We start from the raw sequence: 23,013 nt of genomic DNA, 5'->3' as shown, positions 1-23,013 counted from the left end.
ATATTTATTCGTATCATTGTGAGCATGGTAGGCAATTAAAAGTGTTGAGATATAACTGCTTTCCTCCAGGTAACATACTTTATAAATATAATGCAATCAAATCAATAATTCTATAGAAAAATACTGTGAAACTCAGCGTATCACATACTGATCAGCATATAATTATATCTAGTTTCTCACTGAGGTTTACCACACTATAACCAAATATTTAAAATAAGCTACACGAAAAAGGAAGCTAAATACTTTCAAATGTGTTATACTTACTGTGCTTTTTACAAATTAATATTTCATTTGCTTCAAGGTAGTCATCTGTATGTCACATGAAAGGAGTTGGTAGCATGGTATTCTTCAACACAATCTTTTTACTATCAGATATAACATTGAGATAAAACACTCTATTTTTTAATTTATTGATATCTCAATACATATACTAAATGTTTACATAGTATGACATATACATTATATTTGTAAATTCACATTTTTTCATTTCATTATGTACCAACATTTAGTCATTTCTTACTTGCTTATTTCTTACCCTCCACCCATGCGTGACTTCCTAGTTTTTATTTTATAACTTTATTATTGTGATTGTATTCTTGTATCTTAAAAAATACCCTTTATTATTGGGTGTCCAACTTGAATCTAATGAAGGGGAGGCAATATTTTATTATTCCTATTTGCTATGCTCATGTAAACAAAAAAAGGATGGGTGGGAAACGGTGTATAATTTTTAGAAAAGGTGTATACAGGTATGAGGAAGCGGAGTCCTCCTATAGCTTATCTTTCTGTGTTCTGTTATTTCAGGCACTTTTCTTCTGGTCTGGTTGAAATGCCAGATGTCAGCCAGGCAATGAGAAAAGTGTCTGAAGTGATGGGGCATGGTAAGGTAAGATGTGTATGTTTATTTGTTAGGATGAACACAAGCAGCTGTTCTACATTGAATTACACTTTTAGTCCATCTAGTCTTGTCTACACCAGTTTCCCAACATCCACTGAGCCCTTGATGAGCTTATAAAGTTGTTGCTGATCCCAAACCAAATTCTTAGGAATGTAAATGAAGGCAAGTCAAGAAATATCAATATATAACCAATATTTATTAATCAATCACTATTACTATGAACCATTAGATAGTGAAAAAGTGCAAATAACAATACATACTTTTTAAACTTTTCTAATGAGCTTTAGCAAGTACATATGAATATTGGACTGTAGGTATCACTGTTCCTTGATGTTCAGCCCAATTCTCTGTTCAGAAGAGCACCAATATATATGAATCCAGCTTTAACTCTGTATGGACCTGAATATGCTTGCAATGGTTTGGGAATTTGACAGCAGTTCTCACTGCTTTAGCAACCACTGAAGCCCTTACCACTGAAATGTGTTTTTGCCTCAAAATCCATGCTCATTTAGATGAATTCCTGCTGTAGGTTAGGCTCCACATTTGCACTTTCTGTTTGCAAGTAGAACAGAGAGACATCCTAATCCAATCAGAAAACTACATTCTGTAATTTCAAAGTATTCAAAACAAAGCTTAAAATATTAGAATCATAGAGTTGGAAGGGTCCTCGAGGGTCATCTAGTCCAACCCCCTGCAAGGTGTGTTGTATAGATCAGTAGGTCATTGTCTGAAGTACTATTCTCAGCTCCCCATTATAGGTGCAGCAAGTTTGTGAAATAGTGGAAGTCTCTGTGTGCCAAAGGAGACTTGTACAAGCCAATCTTTGGAAACCCAGTATAATAGTTTGAGTTTGAATGGTAGTAATGCCTTTCCTTTGCAGGCTTTTTTGTACTTCATTAAATTTGCAACGTAAGTCATCAAAATAAGACATGATCTTTATAGTGCAACAACTCATTACCGTACCCAGTGATGGTTCCACATATTTCAGAAATTCTACAGCTGAACTGGCTAGTCTTTGTAAACAATCTTCCTTTGAGAGTCATTGTACTTTTGTATGCAGAAGCAGCTGGGTGAAATTTTTACTATTATTTTCACTTAACATTGCAAAAGGCCACCTGAGCCTCAAATGACTGCAAAGGATCCAGGAGCACCCACAAGCTACATACCCACTGCTCCAGGAGTGTAACCCCATCAAGAGAAGGCAAATGCCCATCCATTTGGTATAGGGAACTACCCACTAACAGTGCCTCAGTGAGCTTCAGTTTGTTGACTCTCATCCAGTCTATTACCAAGGCAAAACAATGGTCCTATACACCCATGTAAAGGAGAAGTAGAGCTGTGTGTCATCAGCATATTGCTGACAACATACTCCAACACTGGATGACCCAACTCAGTGTTTTTCATGTCTATGTTTAAACAGCAAAGGGGATAAATTTGAACACTGAGGAACCCCACAATGAAGGCTCCACAGGGCCAAAGAACATGCTAAAAGTATCAACCTCTGGAATAGACTATCCAAGTAGGACTGGAACCACTGAAAAGCAGTGCCACGCACCTACCCCAACTCATACAGCTGCTCCAGAAGGATACTATGGTCTATGGGACTGAAGGCCACTGAGAGGTTGAGAATTAACAGGGACACATTTCCCCTCTCTTCTGACAGAGGTCATCATACAGGGTGACCAAAGCAGTTTCTGTGCCCAAACCAGGCCTATACCCCAATTGAAATGGATCTAGAAAATCAGTTTCCTCTAAGAGTGCCTGAACCTGGTCTCCGATGATGCAATCAAGAACCTTACCAAGAAAAGGAGATTGGCAACTGGCTGGTAATTACTTAAGGTTTTCTGAATCCAGGGAAGGCTTCTTAAGGAATGGTCTTACCACTGCCTCCTTCAAGCAGGCAAGGACCATCCTGTCTCGCAGGGAAGCATTAACCACCTCCCTAGCCCAGCATGCTGTCCTCTGCCTGCTAGTTTTTATCAGCCATGGGAGCAAAGATCCAGAGGGGAAGCGGTCCCCCTGACTGATTCAAGCACCTTGTCCACATCCTTGAGCATTACCAATCATGAGAACTGGTTCTGCACCAGAGCTGCGTACAGCCCATCATCTGTATCTCTGTGGTAGTTCCAGAGTACGCTTCATGATCAAGAACTACAGGGACTGACAGCGCAATGTTGTGATTCCTAGTCACCTGGAGCTCCAAGAGTGCTCTAGGCTTTGGAGAGGCTCAAAATGGTGGAGAATGTCCAAGATGGAAGTTGCAAATTTACTCTTCAAGAGACAAAGATATCTGGACAGCTGGCAACTGAAAGCAAGAAACATTAACATGATATTTAGTTCAAAAATAAAGTTCTTTATTTACTGGGGGAGGGATCCACAGTACTTGCCAATCACTGCTGGTGTCCCACTGGAAGCAACTGCTGCAATATTACACGTGGATTGTCGTATTTCTCAAAATACTCCTTCAAGCACAGGAAGATCACCTCACTCTTCAAGTCAGCTTTAAATAATTTGGTGAACGGAAACACACTGAATGTGCACCTTTTGCTGGGACTATGATACCTTACATAAGCCAAAAGACCATTACAATTTCCAAACACTGACTTGCCCAGTTGGATAGGAAATTAAACTGTTGAAGTCACTGTTATTTGAACATCGTGGGCTACCTCATCAACAAGGTGTTGAGAGGAAGTGTTATTCAGTGCAATCCTCTTCAAAATAGGTCCTCCATTCAATTTCATAACCATTTGTATAACTACTTTTCTGGCTAGTAGAATGAGCTCCTTGCCAACAGTTCACAGCTTTCCTTTCTTTGCAATTATAATGGCAATATAGTATGGTCTGAAATACTGTTATTGTAAGATCATTTTAATTTAAAAGGATTCCTCATTGGCAAGGGAAGTGCACTCTGTACATGGTTGCACTATTTATTGGGAACTATTAAACTTCAAAAGCTCTACTACAAGAGCTACAGCCCTTCTCCAGTCTATTTCCTTCCGACACCTTTTGCAACCCCCACCTTCATATATGGCAAACAAACATGGCTGTCCCCAGGGCTTTTTTTTCAGTTAGAGCTCACCTGACCTCAGCTCTGGAACCTCTCAAGTAGGTGCCATTGCCATTCTAAGAGAACAAAGGAGAATTTCTTGGTGAGCTCCAGCATTTCTTTTTCTAGAAAAATTGCATTGACTGTCCCCATCATTATCTCACTGGGCCCCAGACGTGATCCCTAATTCTTTCTTAAGCAATGAAGAGGTGTGGCTGGTCTGGAACTTTGGGTGGGGGTTTTCATATGTTGCAACACTTCTCCATACAAAAACCGGCACCATCACTCCCTCTCTCCCTTCATGTGGAAACCTTATACAGAAGCTAGGACAGTGCCTTCTCCTTGGCAAGCTAATTTCCTTACACAGAGGAAATACTTTTGTACGGTGGAGTATTTCATCATACGAATTCCCATATGTAGTCAGGACACCACCCCAGTGAGGACAAATTCCGAGGGCATGTATACTGACTGGCCAAAGGAAGAGGCAAGGCAAGACCACGCTACATCCTGCAATCTGTCACAGCTGGCGCATCACTGCACCTGGAACACTAACCCACGCCTACTAAACGAGCTTCTTTTAGGCAACAAAACGGCCAAAAGTTATTTGGGCAGGGCAGAAGAGCATGTAACTTCTCCTCCTTCTCTTATGTCCAAGCTGCCATTCTCCAGCTGCCTCTCCCGGCTTGGAAGCAGCACCCAGATAGGCGCCAAGCCCTCACAGGCTCCAGGGGCTTCCTTGCTGCTGGGCTCCTCTCAGACGTCTCCGCCCCAGGCTTCCGTTTCCAGGCAGGTATGCACAGGATTGCACCTCAAACCAGGGCGCAAACCGCTCCGCGGGGTTTGCTTTGTGGGTTTTCTCTCCGAAACGTCGCGCCGGTAACTTCTCTTCCTCTTTTCCCCACAAGCCAGGCAGCTGCTCCGCAAAATAGTAATAATAAAATCCGCCTCACAGAGAAAAGGGGCGATCCCAGGATTAGTGCGCGCGCATCATCTGCGAAAAGGCGACACCGGCCACGGCCAGCGAGCTTCCGCTTCTTCCACGCGTCGAGAAACACGTCACGTGTGAATACTTACCTCAGTCTTCCCAGAAAAAAAATTAAGCGGCGGGACCACGAAACCGCGGGTCCTTAACCTCCCCGAACCCGCCCAAGTCCCTTAACTTCCAGAGCCCAGGCGGAAGTTGACCCCTCGCGAAAGCCCGGCGGCCGGCGCACAGCACCCCGCTTCCCTCAGGAGACCTCCGCCGGCCGTGGCGGGAGGCAAGAGGACCGCGTGACTCCGGGGGAGAACCAACCAACCCACCTTCGCCTCTCCCCGCGAGCCCGCCGGTCTCCCTTCCCTGACAGAAAACGCCCACTCGCTTCACTCCGTACCGCTCGGCTCCCGCCGCGGCCTTGTCCTCTTGCAGCTGCTGCCACTGAGGCGATACGAAACCGGGTGGGGGGGAGGGGCCGGAGGAGGAGGAACCGACTTCCTTCCGGCCCAATGAGGCTTCGCGTCGGATGTTCTGGCGTCGGGGCGTCGACAGACGTCAACGGCGTCAGCGCGCGCGCGCACGCCCAGCTTCGGCTCCTCCTCCTCCTCCCTCCATCGCCATCCTCCCGAGGGGCGTGGGCGCGAGGCGGGGCCTCGAGGGTCCCAGCATGTTCGGCTGCGAGCGGGGGCCTGAACGGCTGCCTCGGCTGACTGATTGACTGACGGTGTATGTGTGTGTGAGAGAGCGAGAGCGCGTGCGCGCGCCGGAGTAAGCGGGAGAGGGCGCGAGCGAGCGTGTGTGTGTGTGTGTTTGAGAGCGAGACGGGAGAGGGCCATGGCCGGAGCTCAGTGACTGACTGACTGACTGACTGACAATAGGGACGAGCGAGAGCTGCCGCAGCCGCAGCAACAGAAGGCGGGGAGAAAGGGAAAGAGGCCGCCCGAGAAAACCTTCCGCAGCAGCCGCCGCCACCGCTTCTCCTGCTCCCTCCTCCTCCTCCTCCTCCTCCTCCTCGCCGCACCCCGAACGAAGGCAGCTCGGGCCGCGCTCGCCCTCCTTCCCCGAGGCCGCCTCGCCGGGAATGTGAGAGAAGCAGCCGCCGCCTCGGTTACAACCGCAGGAGGAGGAGGAGGAGGAGGACGACGACGAGGCCTCTCGGGCGGCCGCCGCCGTGTCGTTGGGGGGAAAGGAGGGCGGGAGCGGGCCGAGGGCGGCAGCGCATGGGACCGGAGGGAAAGACGAGGAGAAGCCGCCGCCGCCGCCGCTCTCGCCGCTGATCCCCGAAGCCGCCGACGCCGCCCTGCGCTGGGGGAGGCCGCCGAGGCCTACCAGGCTGCCGCTGCTCCTGCGGCAGGAACCGCGCCGCGGCCAGAGAGAGGCGCAGGCACACGCGCGCCGGCCCGGCTCGTCCTCTCCGCCTCCGCCGGGGATCGGGGCCTTGCTCCTGCTCCTGCTGCTCCTCCTTTTTTCTCCTCCTCGTCTCTGGATTCTCTGCCGGGAGGGTTCAAGGTAACTTCCAGAGAGAGAGAGAGAAAGAGCAACCGCCCGGCCGCGCGTGTTGGGAGCGTTGTAGGGAAGGCGCGAGGGGATCGCCCCCGATCCACGGGGAGGAGGTCCCCCCCCCAGTCACCCGGTGTCACCGAGGGGGTCGCTTCCGTCCCTCTGTGCCCGCCGGTGTTTCCTCCCCGCATCGCCTCTGACAGCCGGTTGCTCCGCAGGCGCCCAAACGCCGCCTCCCCGCCGCCCCCCCCCCCCCGCTTAAAAATAATAACGGTAATCCCTGGCTTAAGCCTGCGCTAGCCCAAGGGGGTGAGAAGGAAAAGCTCGGGGGAAGCGGGTGGTGGGGAAGGGAAGGCCACGCTGGGATATTAATAACACGCCCCCCCCCACCCCCGTGCAAACGCAAATAAATAAGATCTCGGCCGCATGATTATGTCCAAGGAAGCAGCCGCCTGCCGCTGGGAGGGAGATCCGAAAGAAAGCGGGAAGGGCCGCTCTTGTCCTCTTCCGCGCCCCGCGTTGGCTGCCGACTGTCGCCGGGGCTCGTCGGGTTAGAATCAGACCCTTAACGAAGCGGGAGAGAGAGGAAAGGGGGGGGGGGCGTTGCTAAATTTACAGCTGAGAAGGGCCGCCAAAGCTTCTTGCTGACACAATGATCCCGCCGTCGAAAGGATCTGCTGGAGGGCTTGTCCATTAATACGGTTAGCCGTTCCATTTTGAGACGCCGCGAAAATATTCCAGGAGAGATGGAGACGTTCCTAAAGGGTTGTTGGCAATGCGAGGATAAACCCGTGCCTAGCAGGCCCGGAAACCTCTTAAGAGTGCAGCACCAGCCTTTGCATGCTTGTTAAAGAGTGAGAGCCAGGTTTCCCTCTTGAGTAAGCATGCTATGCATTGGGCTGTGAGTGCAGGGGTGTTTTTTGAGTTTCGGGTTCCCACCGGAGGACCAATAACATCCTTGTTGTTTGTGTGGAGCTTCTCTCTATTAAATATGGCTTACAGGCTAGTTTTATACACCTTCAGTTTGGAAAACTATAGCATCCTTTAGTAGAGGCCTCACATCTTCATGGCATATTTAATGTTAATTTTTTGATACTTAAATTGATAACCATCATAATAACACAGTATCATTAATCTTTTACGTGTGAGCTGTGTTATTCAGGATAACAATGCTGCAACGGACATGAGAACGATAAGTTGATAAAGTATGGATTGTTGTAGTAGATAAATCTCTGAATGACAATGACTTTCGATTCCTTGTAGAGGTTGAGAGTAGTTTTTGTATACACAGTTATGGACCCCCCTCCTGTTTTTTACACGGCAGTGGTCATCTTAAAAATCAACATGGAACTCTCATATATGAACTTTTAGACTGACACAGGGCAATAAACATTTAAATCAATATTCAATGATATTTTATAATTGCAGTAATGCCCTTTGTCTTGGAAAGGTCTTGTGTGTCCCATGGACTTGAGTAATGTGTCCTGTGTCGATTTCAGTGCCCACTGTTTGCAGTATGAGATCTTGCTATTATGTTTGCTGCTATTTTAAAATAGTAAATCATAAGTAAAAAACTTTATTATTTTAAAAGAATGTAATATGACATGTTTAAATAATCCATAATGGCAATATCTTGTGTTTCCTTACATGTAAGGAGAAGGTGATGGAAATTTTTAAAATTGATCTACTTAGTGAGGTTGTGAGTTCACAGGGGTTTGTTAGTTTTAGGGTTTCCTGGCTTAGGGCAAGGAATTGGAGTAAAGGGCTCCCAGCACTTCCCCCAATTTCAGTGACTCAAGAAATGGGAAGGAAAAGAAAAAGGGAATTGCAGGTTAGCACAATAGGTAATGGACATGATACCTCTTTGACTAACTGAACTCAGTGTCAGACTCACATTTCCATTAAAGTCATACCTCATGTTACGTTTGCTTCATGTTACGTTTTTTCAGGTTGTGTCCTGCGGCGACCCGGAAGTACTGGAAAGGGTTACTTCCGGGTTCCACCGTTCGTGCATGTGCAGCAGCAGTAAATTGCGCTTCACGCATGCGCACAAGCATCAAATCGCGCTGTGCACTTGCGCAGATACGGCACTTCAGGTTGCGGGCTTTTTACATTGCGAACGGGCCTCCAGAACGGACCCCATTCGCAACCAGAGGTACCACTGTACAAAACTTTCATTACATGTACATGCAATTATGCAATAAGGACTGAAAGGCTCATTATTTATTTCTAGAAACGATTCCTAATAGGAGAGTTCATGCCACCCATTTAAAGTTGTTATGAATTTGCTTTCCCTGTGTTGCTTGCATAATTGCTATGATGCATGAAGGAGTACTTAAAAATATCCTCAAAAAGAAAAAAAAGTGAATTGTAGCAAGAATGAGAAAAAGTCTGGTGCAGCTGCATATATGTATGTGCATCGCACTGGTCCCTTATTATTGAGGTACAGTATTCTCATTGCATGTAGGTTGTCATACTAGGACTGGATCAGGACCAATGGACAAATTTGATTGCCCTCTAAGTCAGTTTCCTAAACTAAACTCTGCAGTGAGTGACAGATTTCTTGGTAGTATGATCTTTAAGGGGCAGTGAAGTGTGTGTGTAATATTTATTGGAAAAATTCTTAAAGATCTTTGTTCCTTTCAGTAGGGATATGTCCTCAGCACCAACCACTCCTCCATCAGTGGATAAAGTAGACGGATTTTCTCGGAAGTCCGTCAGAAAAGCCAGGCAGAAGAGGTCGCAAAGTTCCTCCCAGTTTCGGTCTCAGGGCAAGCCTATAGAGTTAACTCCACTGCCTCTGCTAAAAGGTAAGGCTCTACCAATCGGAAAACAATGTTTTAATTATAAATCAGTTGTGGAAGAGGCAGATAAAAGTTGCTATTTGCAGACAAAAAGTTCACACTGGATTACAGTGAACTAATTAACCGCTCAATATGTGTGTAATATATGTGTAAATTCTATTGATGCTTATGTTGAATAACTGATTGCCAGTTCTGTTTATTGTTAATGTAGCTGCAATATTAGCAGACAGTGCATGTGCTGGGAGTTTAGTGGTTGATCACACAGCCTGATTATTTTCTGCAGCATTTAAGCTTTGACAATTTCTGCAGTTTCATTAGGAATCTGGACCATTGAAAAATCAGGGAAGCTTTTGTATATATTCTATACCTGACTCATTTTTATTGTTGGATCTTTTCAGCCTACCCAAAGTGTGCAAACATGGAAAATAGACGCTGTGTTTACTAACAGATAATTCTAGTAACTTGTAGTATGAAATGTTTAATTTTGGAGCTGCCAACTTTGTTTCCTTCTGCAGCTGCTTATATTTTCTGTTCCTTACACTTAGTCAACTTGCAATTAGCAATGTATGGAATATTCAGTAATTGAACAAAGATGATCTCATATATTGTTTGAAGGCACATAAGAATCTGGTTACATGGGTTTTCGCTGCCTTGGGTGCAGTGATGGAAGAAAGGCTGGCTATAAATGTAATAAAACAAAACAAAACCCCTATTTTATTTGAATAGCAAGTGGAATTTGTCAAGCATGTGCCAGAGCAGGCTTTATGAAGGACAGATGAACATATTCCATGTGACTGAGTTGAGGTCTTGTCCAGGCAAACTTTGTTGTGAACCTTCAGGCCAGGCTGCATTAAGAGGGACTGGGTGACAGAAGCTTGGTCATGCTATACTTATCTACATTTAAACAAACCTCACATAGGGTAGAGGAGGTTGCAGAACATGTAATCTTGGCTAATGCCATTTAGCTTGCCGGAGGCCTAATAAAACCAAGCGGGCTTCCCTCTTCTTCCTCTGAAAGTAGATTAACAATGAGAGAAGTTGGGAAGCACTTGACAAGTTAAATACACCTTGCATGTTTCTGAGTATGGTTGACACAGTGAGCTTGAATACTCATCTTCTCCATTGTGGTCATTCATTGATTCACCTTGTGAAGAACTACCATGTTAGACACATGACACTTGATTTCTTAAAAATGTCAGGTACCAATAACTCGAAAGTTAAGGCAACAGTTTGTATGGGCAAGGGAGGATATGGCTTGGCTAAATAGGCCAGGTATCCGATGGGAAACAGTTGTGGGAGGCCAAGAGCAGGAACGTAGAATGTTGATCATGTTCATTCTCAGAAATGAACTTAGCCCAGGCTAAGTTTGCGCAGGGTAGGCTTTTGTTGTTGTTCAGTCGTTCAGTCGTGTCCGACTCTTCGTGACCCCATGGACCAGAGCACGCCAGGCACGCCTATCCTTCACTGCCTCTCGCCGTTTGGCCAAACTCATGTTAGTAGCTTCGAGAACACTGTCCAACCATCTCATCCTCTATCGTCCCCTTCTCCTTGTGCCCTCCATCTTTCCCAACATCAGGGTCTTTTCCAGGGAGTCTTCTCTTCTCATGAGGTGGCCAAAGTACTGGAGCCTCAACTTCAGGATCTGTCCTTCTAGTGAGCACTCAGGGCTGATTTCATTGAGAATGGATAGGTTTGATCTTCTTGCAGTCCATGGGACTCTCAAGAGTCTCCTCCAGCACCATAATTCAAAACCAGGCTTTAGAGCTATATAATGCAAATTAATAATTTAAAAAATGGAGAGCAGGAATTGGAGTGGGATTGGCTCTCCTGTATCACTTGACACTCAAGCTCAGCAGTGCCTGTCAGCCTGATCTGAAATAATGAATTTCCTTGAGTGACAAGCAGCTATAGTGGCACAAGGGCTGGAGGAATTGGTTCCTGTTCCTGCAGGGCTCCTGATTTAAAGCCCCTCAGCACCTGATACAAGAAGTGCTTAGTTATGACTCCAGATTCCATCCAATCTGATGCTTCTTTCCAAAAATTCTCATCAAGAATCTGACACAAAAGCTTGAGTTTGCAATTCCAAAATTTCCTAATGATCTGAGTCCATCATCAGCCAGCACTGTTCTACCAAAACAAAAATGTTCTTCAGTGTGTTGAATTACCTGACTTTCCAAATATTTTTGTCGGCCTGTGTGGCATTTTGGTAAACAAATCAGTGTTGCATTTCAATATTAATAGAATCTTTTCAAAGCTCATGGGTCTGCAACTTCAGTTGCATTTTGCATGGTATGTGACAACATTGAAAGTGTATGATCACAGGGAGGTTGACTTGGCCGTTAGGTGGTTAGTAAAACTTTGGCAATTCACAGTTCAAATGGTGGTTAAACGTGTTAAAATTTTAGGTCAGTTGAACTACAGTTCAAAGGCAGATGGTAGTTCTAATTACAAAAACCCAGATTGTTTAGTTATTATGAATAGGGGAAACAATATTCTAAATCGGCTATTATTTATAGCTTGCTAAAGTTGACAGAAATTGAACTGCGTCCTTCTGCTTGCAAAGGATGTTATCACTGACAGATCTATGATCTCTCATTGTGCAGATATAAATTTATGTCAGTGATAAGAGATCAAATAATTACTTTCAGATTTAGCTAGGAACTTCAGGATAGCATGTATGTAAAGGCAATGGTTTTAAAACATGGATATAGTCCTGGCCAGGAGATTCCTTCTCATAACTGTGGAGTTCATGTGTGCTACGTAGGGCTGGGCAACAAGAAATACACAGCATTAGTTATTGGATACAATTTAAAAAGTTTGCTGCCCATCTACATAAAACATTATTGACATTGTGGAAAATCTGACCATGGTCAATTGACTAGCTTCTCAAACCTTTAAAGACATCAGAGGCGTGCAGGGGCTCTCAGGTGCTGGGCTGCCTCTACCTTCCCCGACCCCTGCCCCTTTCCCACCTGACTGCCTTCAGGTGGTGTAGGGGCTCTGATGCTGAGGTGGGGACTCCTTTAAACTTTTCCCTTGAGGGGAGCGGAGCCACGCACCCCTCAATGGAAAAGTGTGAAGGAGCCTGCACTTCCCCAGCTGAGCAGCCCCGATCCAGCTCCTGCTCCCATGCAAGGAGGAGCAGGATGGGGCTCTCTCAACTGGGAAGGAAGGAGAAAGCTGTCTCATCTCACTCCTTCTACAGTGGTACCTCTAGTTACAAACTTAATTCGTTCCGGAGGTCCATTCTTAACCTGAAACTGTTCTTAACTAGAGGCGTGCTCTCGCTAATGGGGCCTCTTGCTGGAGCTGCGCTGCCGGCACACAATTTCCGTTTACATCCTGGGGCAAAGTTCTCAACTCGGGGTAACTCTTCCAGGTTAGCGGAGTTTGAAACCTGAAACATTTGTAACCTGAGGCGTTTGTAACTCGAGGTACCACTGTACTTGCGTGCAAGCAGGAGCAGGGTTGGGGATCTCTCAGCTGGGAAGCAGTGGCTTCATGCTCCCCAGCTGAGCAGCCCCATCCCGCTTTCAGCCCTCCAGATGCTGGGCTGAAAGCGCCTCGGGTCCTGCCTGAGAACTGAGTCAATTTCTCCCAGCGCCCTGCCAACTGAGGCCAATGCAGCTTGTTTCAACATTGCAGTTTATCGCCAAACAGCGATGTTTTGCTGTTGATATATCACAGTGTTGAAAACCTAACATCGCCCAGCCCTACTCCGGAGCAACTTCTGAGCATATATGAGGGGCTGCAGCAGGGAGATGAGAGCTAGAAGTCCCATTGTGCAAGCAGGTGAACATCATTCAATGTCTCTCCTCATATTTAGTACAAAACAATGCAGCTCTTAAAGGTTATTATTATTATTGGAAGAAACTTGTAGTCTGAAATGGTAAACTTAATTATCTGTGTATGTATACGTTTCTGAGAATACTTTTAAAAAATAAATAAGTCCACAAAAGATTAACTAGTTGATAAAATAATTTGAAAATAAGCAGAAATTGGTCGCATCAGCCTTCAAGCTTGCAATGTATATGAAGAGCACATTGTCTGCAATTGGCCTTTGTTCTATTTAGAATACAGTATTATTCTTTGGTCATATAATAGGAATACTGAGTTTCATGTGGTGTATAATTTTTCACATGCCTGTAATGGAGGAACTCATTATACAGTTAAGGGACTGAGAAAATGTTTCAGATTTCTCGATACCAGCACTACATTGCACAAGGGTGAATGAATATTTAATAATTGTGTTTATATATTGTATTTCTTAAGTGTTATCTAGAGCATGTCACATACTTAACAGGGCTGCTGTAAGGGTTACTGAGATAATGTAGGTCTGTATTTGTATCCCCGTATTGCTTGGGGGGGACCTAGGCTAAGAGAATTGTGATTTGCTTAGTTTAAGGCAACCTAGCAAATTAATGGCTGTAGTAAGATTTGAATGGGGACTTCCTTAGTCATAGTTCTGTCCCTCTTAAGAATTTGAAAGTTAGTTTAACAAAGTGCCTAAGTACTAGCAAAACATTACCTGGAGGTCCGCCCCCCCTCCCCCGATTTCTTCAACTTGGTCTTTTAATTTTTTGTACGGAAACTCCCGATGGGCTAAATATAGGTCAATTCAGGGCTTTTTCCAGCTGGAACTCACTGGAACTCAATTCTGGAATGAAACATTTTGTTATGTAAAATGAAAATAGTATGTTCATATTAGACAGGTTTTAGATGCAGACGTGGGAGGTGCTGTGGATGGGGTGGATTTAAGATTACCTCATGAATGGGAAGATTTGAAGTGGGGATTTCTGATTTGTAGTTCAGTTTGTGTAGCCACTGTGGTACATGAATTTTTAAAAAAAGTTTCTGAGTTTTGGCCGTTTGCTTCCCTTCTGTGAGATGGTGATGTTTGAACCCATATCCCTGGAGGCGTAAAGTAAGAAAGATGTCTGGAAATTTATTGTTCTCAGATTGCATATTGGCTCGATTTGGACACAGCATTACATACTTCAGCAAACTGCGAATGAAAGTGTTGCCCATATGTCTTCTCCCATGCCACTTCCCTTTGTGGGCCAGCTTTACAGCACTGATCCCAGTTATCTGAATTACAGTTCCCCGTTACATCTGAAATGAGAAACGGTGGTTTAATGATGGTTTATTAGAGTGGATCTGTCTGAACCCAGTCTGCAAAGGCCCTTATTCATGTATTTCCAAGGTTTCAAGAATCTTTGATTTAATACCTTGTTAACTACTTTGATTTGCATTTTAGCAGACTTAAACCTAGGTGCTCATGATGGCTGGTAGTTTCTGTAGCTGCGAATTTGTAAAAATACACTTCGGTGGTCTTACTCCTTCAAATGTTTTATCCAATTTATATTACTCTTGTTCATAGCTTCTGGCTATAGTCTTGCTTCAGTACTTGTATTATTGATCTATACATTAGAGAGAGGTATGAATTACTATAAAGATTTATAAATATTATAGGTCTTACCCAAACTGTTGTTTGCCTTCTGAAGCTGCTTTAGAATTGGTCTAGGGTAGGGTTGAGACAGTCAAATTGCCAACAGTTATTTACCATGATCTTAGCAAATAATTCCCTTGTGTTAGTGACAGCCTTTTTATTAAAAACAAACAAACCCTAAGATCTATATTGTAAGGTAGGCTGCCAGGCTCATAAGGGCATTATTGACTGCATACAAATATATGGCCATGGTAAATACTGCCCACACACACACATACACACACACACCCCAACATATCTGAAGTTAGCTTTTAATAATGGTTTTTGACAGTTTCTGAAAGCTTGCCTTTTGCTGTGAAAAGACTGCTTTCATCATAAAATTACCTTTGATAATGTTACTGTGAGATGCATTAATCATGTTTGTTGCCATAGTGAACAAGTATTAAGCGCTATAGAAGTTATCTGATAGAGGCAGTGGAAGGTTTTATGAAACATGGCATTAAACCATAGTTTAAAACAAGCTATGGAGGAAACAAACCATGAACTTGGGTTTTGGGTAACAGATCTTTGATAAAAATTATTTTTTAAAAAACAAATACATAAAAGAACAGACTGGCTTATTTTGTCTGCAGTGGGAATGTCTTGAGCAGCCTGCATCAGCATGCTCTTTGTTCACATCAAACCATAGTTCAGGGCTAGCTAAGCAGTGGCACTGCGTATGTTGTCTGATTCAGTTTCCATCAGCCCTGCCAGCATGATGGGTGATAGTTTAGGGGATTATGATAGTTGAGGAGCAGCAAAATCTGGAGTTTAGCTATCCCTGATTATTCTGACTTGTGGACCAGGCCAATACCTGCCATGTGCTTGTTTGTGATTAATTATAAGTGAGACCTGCATTGAAATGGTTCTGTGTGGTGTGCTCCTTTTCAGGGTTCTAGCTATGCCTTTTAGGCTGCATCATTGAATTTCCTCAAGTTTTCTGCTAACCACCCCAACTGGTCTTTTTGCCCCTTTCCTTTTTAGGGCTCCCTCCAGTTTTTAATTACTTATGAAAACAATTGAGTTCCCCAAACTTGCGGATATCTGGCTCTTTTGCATTGATGTGGCTCTTCTGGCTACATAAGGCTCAGCACTCAATTCTCCAATTGAGTCTACCATTATTTATTTATAAAAGTATTTCTGTAATGCCATATCATAAACTATCAGGGCAGTGTACAGCATTAAAACATAAACACCATTAAAAACAATACAGATAATTAGGAATTAAACAGCTACACATGCATGCCATTATAAAAAGGTCCAGAGATTCCTAAAAGTGAAATGCCTGTTGATTCTGTGCTGGAATTAGATGCTAATTGGACTTCTGCAACACAGGTGGCAATTATATTTGTATATATGGTGATATTGTATTAGTATATATGGTGATATTTGTAGGCTAATTCAAGAGCAAAATTGCAGAGTTAAAACCGTCAGTAATAATTCTCCCCAGGGTCAATGAAAGGCTGAAGACATAACTCAATTAAAAGGGCATGGTGGAAGTGATTAATGTTAGTTTCATCACTTTAGATCAGGGGTCAGCAAACTTTTTCAGCAGGGGGCTGGTCCATTGTCCCTCAGACCTTTTGGGGGCCGGACTGTATTTTGAAAAAAAAATTGAACGAATTCCTATGCCCCACAAATAACCCAGAGATGCATTTTAAATAGAAGCACACATTCTACTCAAGTAAAGACACACTGATTCCCAGACTGTCTGCGGGCTGGATACCCATGCTTTAGATAAAGGATTTTGCACTAAATGTGCAAATGTAGAGGGAGGTGAACTTGATACATATAGGAAGAAATCGAGGGAAGAGACAAATGCTTAGGAAGTAATCACTTGTGTAAAGCAACCTTATTTGTAATGGATTATCTGAGTAACATGAAGAGCAGGAGTTTGCAACTTGGAGGGTTGGTGGAGAAGGCAGACAGATGACATTGGATAATGACAAGAAGAAAGAATGGGCAGGCTGCAAGAGGGCTCTAGGAATATTTGTCCTATTTTCAGAAACAACCCGTGATTCCATGAATCCCCAGGTTACAATGCAAAAGTGAGCCTTGGATTCATTTGGGCATTAGTGCTGTGGGTTAAACCACAGAGCCTAGGGCTTGCTGATCAGAAGGTCGGTGGTTCGAATCCCCACGATGGAGTGAGCTCCCGTTGCTCGGTCCCAGCTCCTGCCCACCTAGCTGTTCGAAAGCATGTCAAAGTGCAAGTAGATAAATAGGTACCGCTCTGGCGGGAAGGTAAACGGCGTTTCCGTGTGCTGCTCTGCTTCACCAGAAGTGGCTTAGTCATGCTAGCCGCATAACTCGGAAGCTGTACGCCGGCTCCCTCGGCCAGTAAAGCAAGATGAGCGCCGCAACCCCAGAGTCGGACACGATTGGACCTAATGGTCAGGGGTACCTTTACCTTTATCACATATTTAGATGTCTACACTCACTAGTAGATGCATGGAATGCCTGCTTGCCTTTCATCTGACCAGAGCAGATTGTAAACTTCACCTTGTTAATAAAAACCATTTTTCTTTTCTCTCTTAACAATTGTAGTGCATTGTAATAGATTTAAACTTTAACAAGATATTTAAAGGGGATTGGTAAATACATGATAAAAGGTGATGGCGAGAGGGTCGTGATGGAAATGTATTGTTGGTCTGCAGGTCTGGAAGGAGAGTCTGTGTGCCAAAGTTTGAGAACCACAGATTAAGGCACAGGAAACTTTCCAAAGCAGAATGTTGTATAGGTAGACCGTTTGTTAAGGGGGAACCTGCAGGGAGCAGTTAAGAGTGGCATTCAAGCAGCTCTTGAAGTTAGGGCTGTGATTTACTCACTAGGTAAGTTGTACAACTACTCAGGGGGGTGGTAGTAATTTGCCTCTTAATGCTATCATGCTAGTCTGAATATGGATCGGCACAGGTGGCGCTTTTGACCTCCTGCCAGAACATCATTGATTTAGGTGGAACTCTGGGTAATTAAAGGACTAATAATTGTGTCAGGAACAGGAATTATTATGTAGACTGAAAAGTTAATGTCAGAGGTAGTTTATTGAACTGGGGGATTCATCCCTATTTGAACCTTGTATTCCAAAAAAATAATGCAATGCTTCAGGATGTTCTCTCATCTTGTGGAGAAATAGTTCATATTCTTGTAGCTATCTTTTATGCATTTCTGAATTTGTCTATTATGAAATATCTGTTCACTAATGCTAAAATTCCTGAACAAATGCTACTAAAATATTTTCTTAAATATACTTTACATTAGTTTTTCACATAGGTTCTGTGCATGTACACTTACTTTAGTAAGTCCTACTGAGTTCAGTGGGACATATTCCCAGTTAAGTGTGTATAGGATTGCAACTGCGTATCTTTTCTGCCTGCTTGGTTGGAACCAGAGAAGTACAGACAGAACTCTGCTTGCATAGTGAGACTTTTCCACAACTCTCCTTGGTGCAACTTCTATTGCCCCTTGAAAGACTAAGCATGAGTCCCAGAACTTGAATTGGGCCCAGATGGATACAGACAACCATCATCATTTTTGAAGAATTGGACTAATAATTCCTTTATTAAATTTCTATCCTTTCCTTCCTCCCATTGGAGCCCAGGGCGACAGTGCTTCATATATCCACATCAGACAATTATTGTAGCCAAATTCTCACTGCAAGTGTTCCAGATTATTTTCAAGGGCAACTTCATGTTCAACAACATTATCACAGTAATTCAAATGGAAATTACCAGATTATGAAGCACTGTAACAAATCTATCCCCATCCAGGAACCTCTAGCTCTCTCATGGTGGGTGCAACCTGTCCGGTATAGGATTCAGTTTCATCTATTTTGGTTACCGAATCCAGACAATGGTTCAGTACCTGCCCCATTCTCAGCAGACTGATGCCGGGGAGAAATAGAGCTGAGTGTCATCAGCATACTGATAGCACCACACTCCAAACCCTTGGATGACTTTCCGGAGTTGCTTCATAAAAGCATTGGGTTTGGGGGAAGGAACCTTGCAAAACTACACAACACTTATGCTCAAATCCTACAGTGAGCTTTCTGCAACTGACCCTGCAGGTATGAGCAGAACCACCTTGACAGTATGCTTCTTGCTCCCAACCTGCGGAGCCAGTCCAGCAAGATGCCATGATCAATGGTACCCAAAGCCACCGAGTAATCAAGGAGAATCACACTCCCCCATGTCTCTCCTTTCAAAGGTCGCCCACCAGCGTTCTTTCAGTGACAAACTCTGGCCTGAAGCCAGATTGAGATGGGTCCAGATAACAAGGTATCTTCCAACTCTGTCATTCTGCCTGGTGGGTTACAGGTGGTTGCCATCCTGCTCCTGCGGTGAAGCTGAAACAAACCACACAATAGAATACCATATCGTACCATATCAATAGTACCTAAATAATGCATCTATTAAGGGCAGTTTCACAGCAATAGAAGACAATGTGTTCTGCACCCCTGCTGATTTTTTCAAATTTGAGCAGAGGGAAGTGTACATTTGGGCCCCACCTGATGGTCTTAGAAGTTGGCAGGATGGGCATAAAGGGGAATACTTTCCCTCAAGTATTCTGGGCTTGATGGCTCACATTATTAGCTCATTAATGTCCCACATTTATGGGCCATTTTTTACATTATATTTCATTAATGCACAATTTTATTTTTATTACTATTGTTATTATTTAATTAAATTTATAAACCACCCTTCATCCAGAGATCACAGGGCAGTTTACAATATAAAAAGGGTGATTTACAGAATATGTCAAAGAGTACAGAAATGGTCTAATAAATGACATAATAACAATCTCAACAGCACAAAAAGAAAACATAGTGGAATTAAGGCAAAAATATCACATAGACAAGAGCTGTTAAAATGATTGCTTAAAATAGGTGGGAATAAAGGTAAAAATGAGAATAACTACCAGGGATTAATCAACTTTCAATTGTGCTATAATGGTGTTTTCTCCTTGCAGATTAAACCCAACTGGTGTTTAGGAACATCTAGGGCAGATAAAAGTCATATAGAAGCCATACTAAGGCTAAACATTAAATTTCATTAAAGTTCACCTTGCCGTCGGCGTGCTTGGGAATATAGCCAATTGGTACATAGAATAATAGAATTATAGAGCTGGAAGGGACCCCAAGGGTCATCTAGTCCAACCCCCTGCAATGCAAGAATCTCAGCAAAAGCATCCATGACAGAAGGCCACACAACCTCTGCTTAAAAACCTCCAAGGAAGGAGAGTCCACAACCATATTTTGAAATTTCCTGTTCAAAACTTTTTGTGAAGAATTTGATGCTCTTGAGGTATAAAAGAGTTCAGTGATGTAAGGCCCCTGAAATATGCCTTCTGGCTGCCCTAATTTGGAAACCAAAGGAGTAAAGGGGAATCTGTGGCTGGTCAGTCTGGAGGATACTTACAAGTATGTTACTGGCTACCTTTTGATGATGAATTCCACAAGCATTGTGGGAAGAAATACTTTTTGTGCGTGTGTATCCTTAATCTATTCAACATCTATATTCATTGGATGTGTGAATTTTCTGGTGTTAGAAGTTCATTTATCCTTTCAGTTTTGCCAAAACTAATTGTATAAGCCCCTCTTATGAATCCTTTAACCTTTCTAAATGAAAAAGTCTTAACCCTTTCAGCCCTTCTTTGGAGGAAGGTTATGATTTCTTTTCCCGTGTTTTATACTTTGAATCTCATCTGCCATTCTTTTGCCTTTTCACATGGTTTGAAGTATCCACTGCAAGTGTCTCACTTATGAATATTAAGTTACACTGGTTCCAATGGAAACAGCCCAGTTTTTGCAGTTCTCTGCTGCTTGTTTTTAAACCAGTTTACTGATTCACACAATTCATATCACAACTTGCCATCTTCTTCCAGGCATACCTCATTTTATTGTGCCCCGCTTTATTGTGCTTCACAGATATTGCCCCTTACAAAGATGTGGGTGCAGGGGCAGGCAGCCCAGCCCCCTGCAGCCTCACTGTCCCTCTTCTGGCCACAAGGGTGGAGCTGGTTAGGGCTGAAGCTGGATTTCCCCCCCTCCTGCCCCTGCAGCCAGGGAGGTGGGACTGTTTTAATAGACTGCAATATAGTGTAAACAAAAGCAGAGACATCACCTTGCCGACAAAGGTCCGTATAGTTAAAGCTATGGTTTCCCCAGTAGTAATGTGTGGAAGTGAGAGCTGGACCATAAAGAAGACTGATCACTGGAGAATTGATGCTTTTGAATTATGGTGCTGGAGGAGACTCTTGCATGGACTGCAAGAAGATCAAACCTATCCATTCTGAAGGAAATCAGCCTCGAGTGCTCACTGAAAGAACAGATCCTGAAGCTGAGGCTCCAATACTTTGGCCACCTCATGAGAAGAGAAGACTCCCTGGAAAAGACCCTGATGTTGGGAAAGATTGAGGGCACAAGGAGAAGGGGACGACAGAGGATGAGATGGTTGGACAGTGTTCTTGAAGCTACCAAACTGCGGGAGGCAGTGGAAGACAGGAGTGCCTGGAGTGCTCTGGTCCATGGGGCCACGAAGAGTCAGACACGACTAAACGACAACAACATAGTATAAACATAACTTTTAGATGCACTGGCAAACAAACAAACAAACAAACAAACAAACAAACAAGGTGTGACTTGCTGTATTGCAATATTTGCTTTATTGCAGTGTTCTGGAACTGAACCTGCAATATCTTCAAGCTATGGCAATACAAAGTTTCTTAGGTGCCTTTGGGGAGGGATTTTGTCAAAAACCATTTGAAAACCCAAATATATAATGTCTACCACTCACCACATCTAAAAGTTTGTTGACACTCTCAACAAATTCTAAAAGGTTGGTGAGGCAAAACATCCCTTTCCAGAAGCCATGCTGATCCTTTCTTTAGTCTTAATAATGCTTCCCAGCAATTTAACTGGAACATCACTAGGCTCACAGTTTCCTAGATTCATCTGGATTTAAAAAACAAAACAAAAACAAATCAGTGTTGTGTTGGCTGCCTTCCAATCACTTCTGATAAGGACTTTGCCAGCCTTTTAACTGAAATATGTAAATCAATTTCATTTTTGAGTTTAAGAACTCTTGGGTGAATGCCACCTGGAGTAAGAGACTTACTACTTTTTAATTTGTCAATCATTTCTAAAATGGCATCCTCTCACCTCCATTTAACATAGTTCTTCAAATGTACTCCCTGAAAACGATTCAGGAATGTGTATGTCTCTAACATTTTCTGCAGTGACTTGTGCAAAAGAATTCATTTAGTTTCTCTGCAGTTTCCTTTTCTTTCAGCATTCCTATTTAAACCTTGTCATCCAACAGTTCTACTGCTTCTCTGGCTGGTTTTTTGATTCATTCTGTGTGGCTCACAGACCCTGTTAGAATCCTGGGAATCCCAGCTTTCATTTAAAAGCTGTCATGCTTGCAAAGATAAGCTTTAAAATGTGATGATGGCATATCCTTTGAAAACTGCAAGCCAAATAAAAAACCACCACAAATGATCCTTTCAGACCTTGCTGTTTATAAGATCATATATGTTTTGAAGATTTGAAATTCCTATAATACCATAGTTGGCTCATGGTTTTCTCATACGCCTGAGTTGGGTAACTGTAGTAATTGCTAAGCAGGTTTGCCAATGCATGATTTCACATTGCGGTTTGTGAGTTTGCAGAATATGGTTGTTGTATACTATGGAAGTAAGTGGAGAGTAGGAAATGTGATGCCTGAATTGGGCTCATACATATGGGTAATTAGAGTACAGTTTGTGGAGGACTTGTTCAATACATTCATCTGTCTTGAGAGACAATGAGATGCACCTCCGGAGCGTTAGCAGCACTGAAGTTATTTAAAATGCCACACCTCATAGCCACAGCGCTCCTGCTTTACTCTGCTGTTTGAGTGTGCATATATCTTTGAATATGTGTCGCTGCTGCATGCCGGGCCTGAAGATTTATGAACGTCCTGTGCTGCGCTCCACAGGGAAAGCGCCCGGGGAGGTTTGTCTCAGTCTGGGGGCTGTGGGTGCCCCCCAGGAGTGTTCCGACAGTGACTTCCCTGGGGCACATTCCTCAGTAGTGTGTATTGATGTCCTGGGCTGTGTAGAGTACAAGACTCCACTCTTGGCTTCACTAATGTGGTCCAAAGGAAAGCAGAGCAATACATTTGGCACCAGCTTGGCTGCAGGAGCTGCTGGAAGGAGGTGTACAAGGCACCATCCAACTACCTTAGGGACTCCACTCTGGATTTGTGTAGAGTTTACTCCCTAGCCCTTTCTTCTCCCGAAGATAGCCTGCAAGGCAGTGGAAGT

General features: G+C 43.7%; 1 protein-coding gene across 6 annotated transcripts in view; it reads left to right on the top strand.

Moving 5' to 3' along the window:
• PPP2R5E (protein phosphatase 2 regulatory subunit B'epsilon) overlaps positions 1-23,013 on the top strand; it is an 89,486-nt gene that overhangs the window by 5,772 nt on the left and 60,701 nt on the right. For 3 of the 6 annotated variants that reach the window (XM_033174804.1, XM_033135773.1, XM_033135851.1), the window contains exon 3: positions 9,067-9,230. In XM_033174804.1, coding sequence (XP_033030695.1) covers positions 9,067-9,230 — 164 coding nt within the window. Of the gene's footprint in view, positions 1-6,040; positions 6,430-9,066; positions 9,231-23,013 lie in introns of those variants that run through there. The other 3 variants (XM_033135926.1, XM_033174950.1, XM_033174876.1) reach the window with 3 other exon arrangements.

This window comes from Lacerta agilis, chromosome 1 (genome assembly GCF_009819535.1).
Source record: "Lacerta agilis isolate rLacAgi1 chromosome 1, rLacAgi1.pri, whole genome shotgun sequence".
Taxonomy (NCBI): Eukaryota; Metazoa; Chordata; class Lepidosauria; order Squamata; family Lacertidae; genus Lacerta; species Lacerta agilis.
The sequence above is the reverse complement of the archived record's forward strand: the minus strand, read 5'-3'. Positions and strand labels throughout refer to the sequence as shown.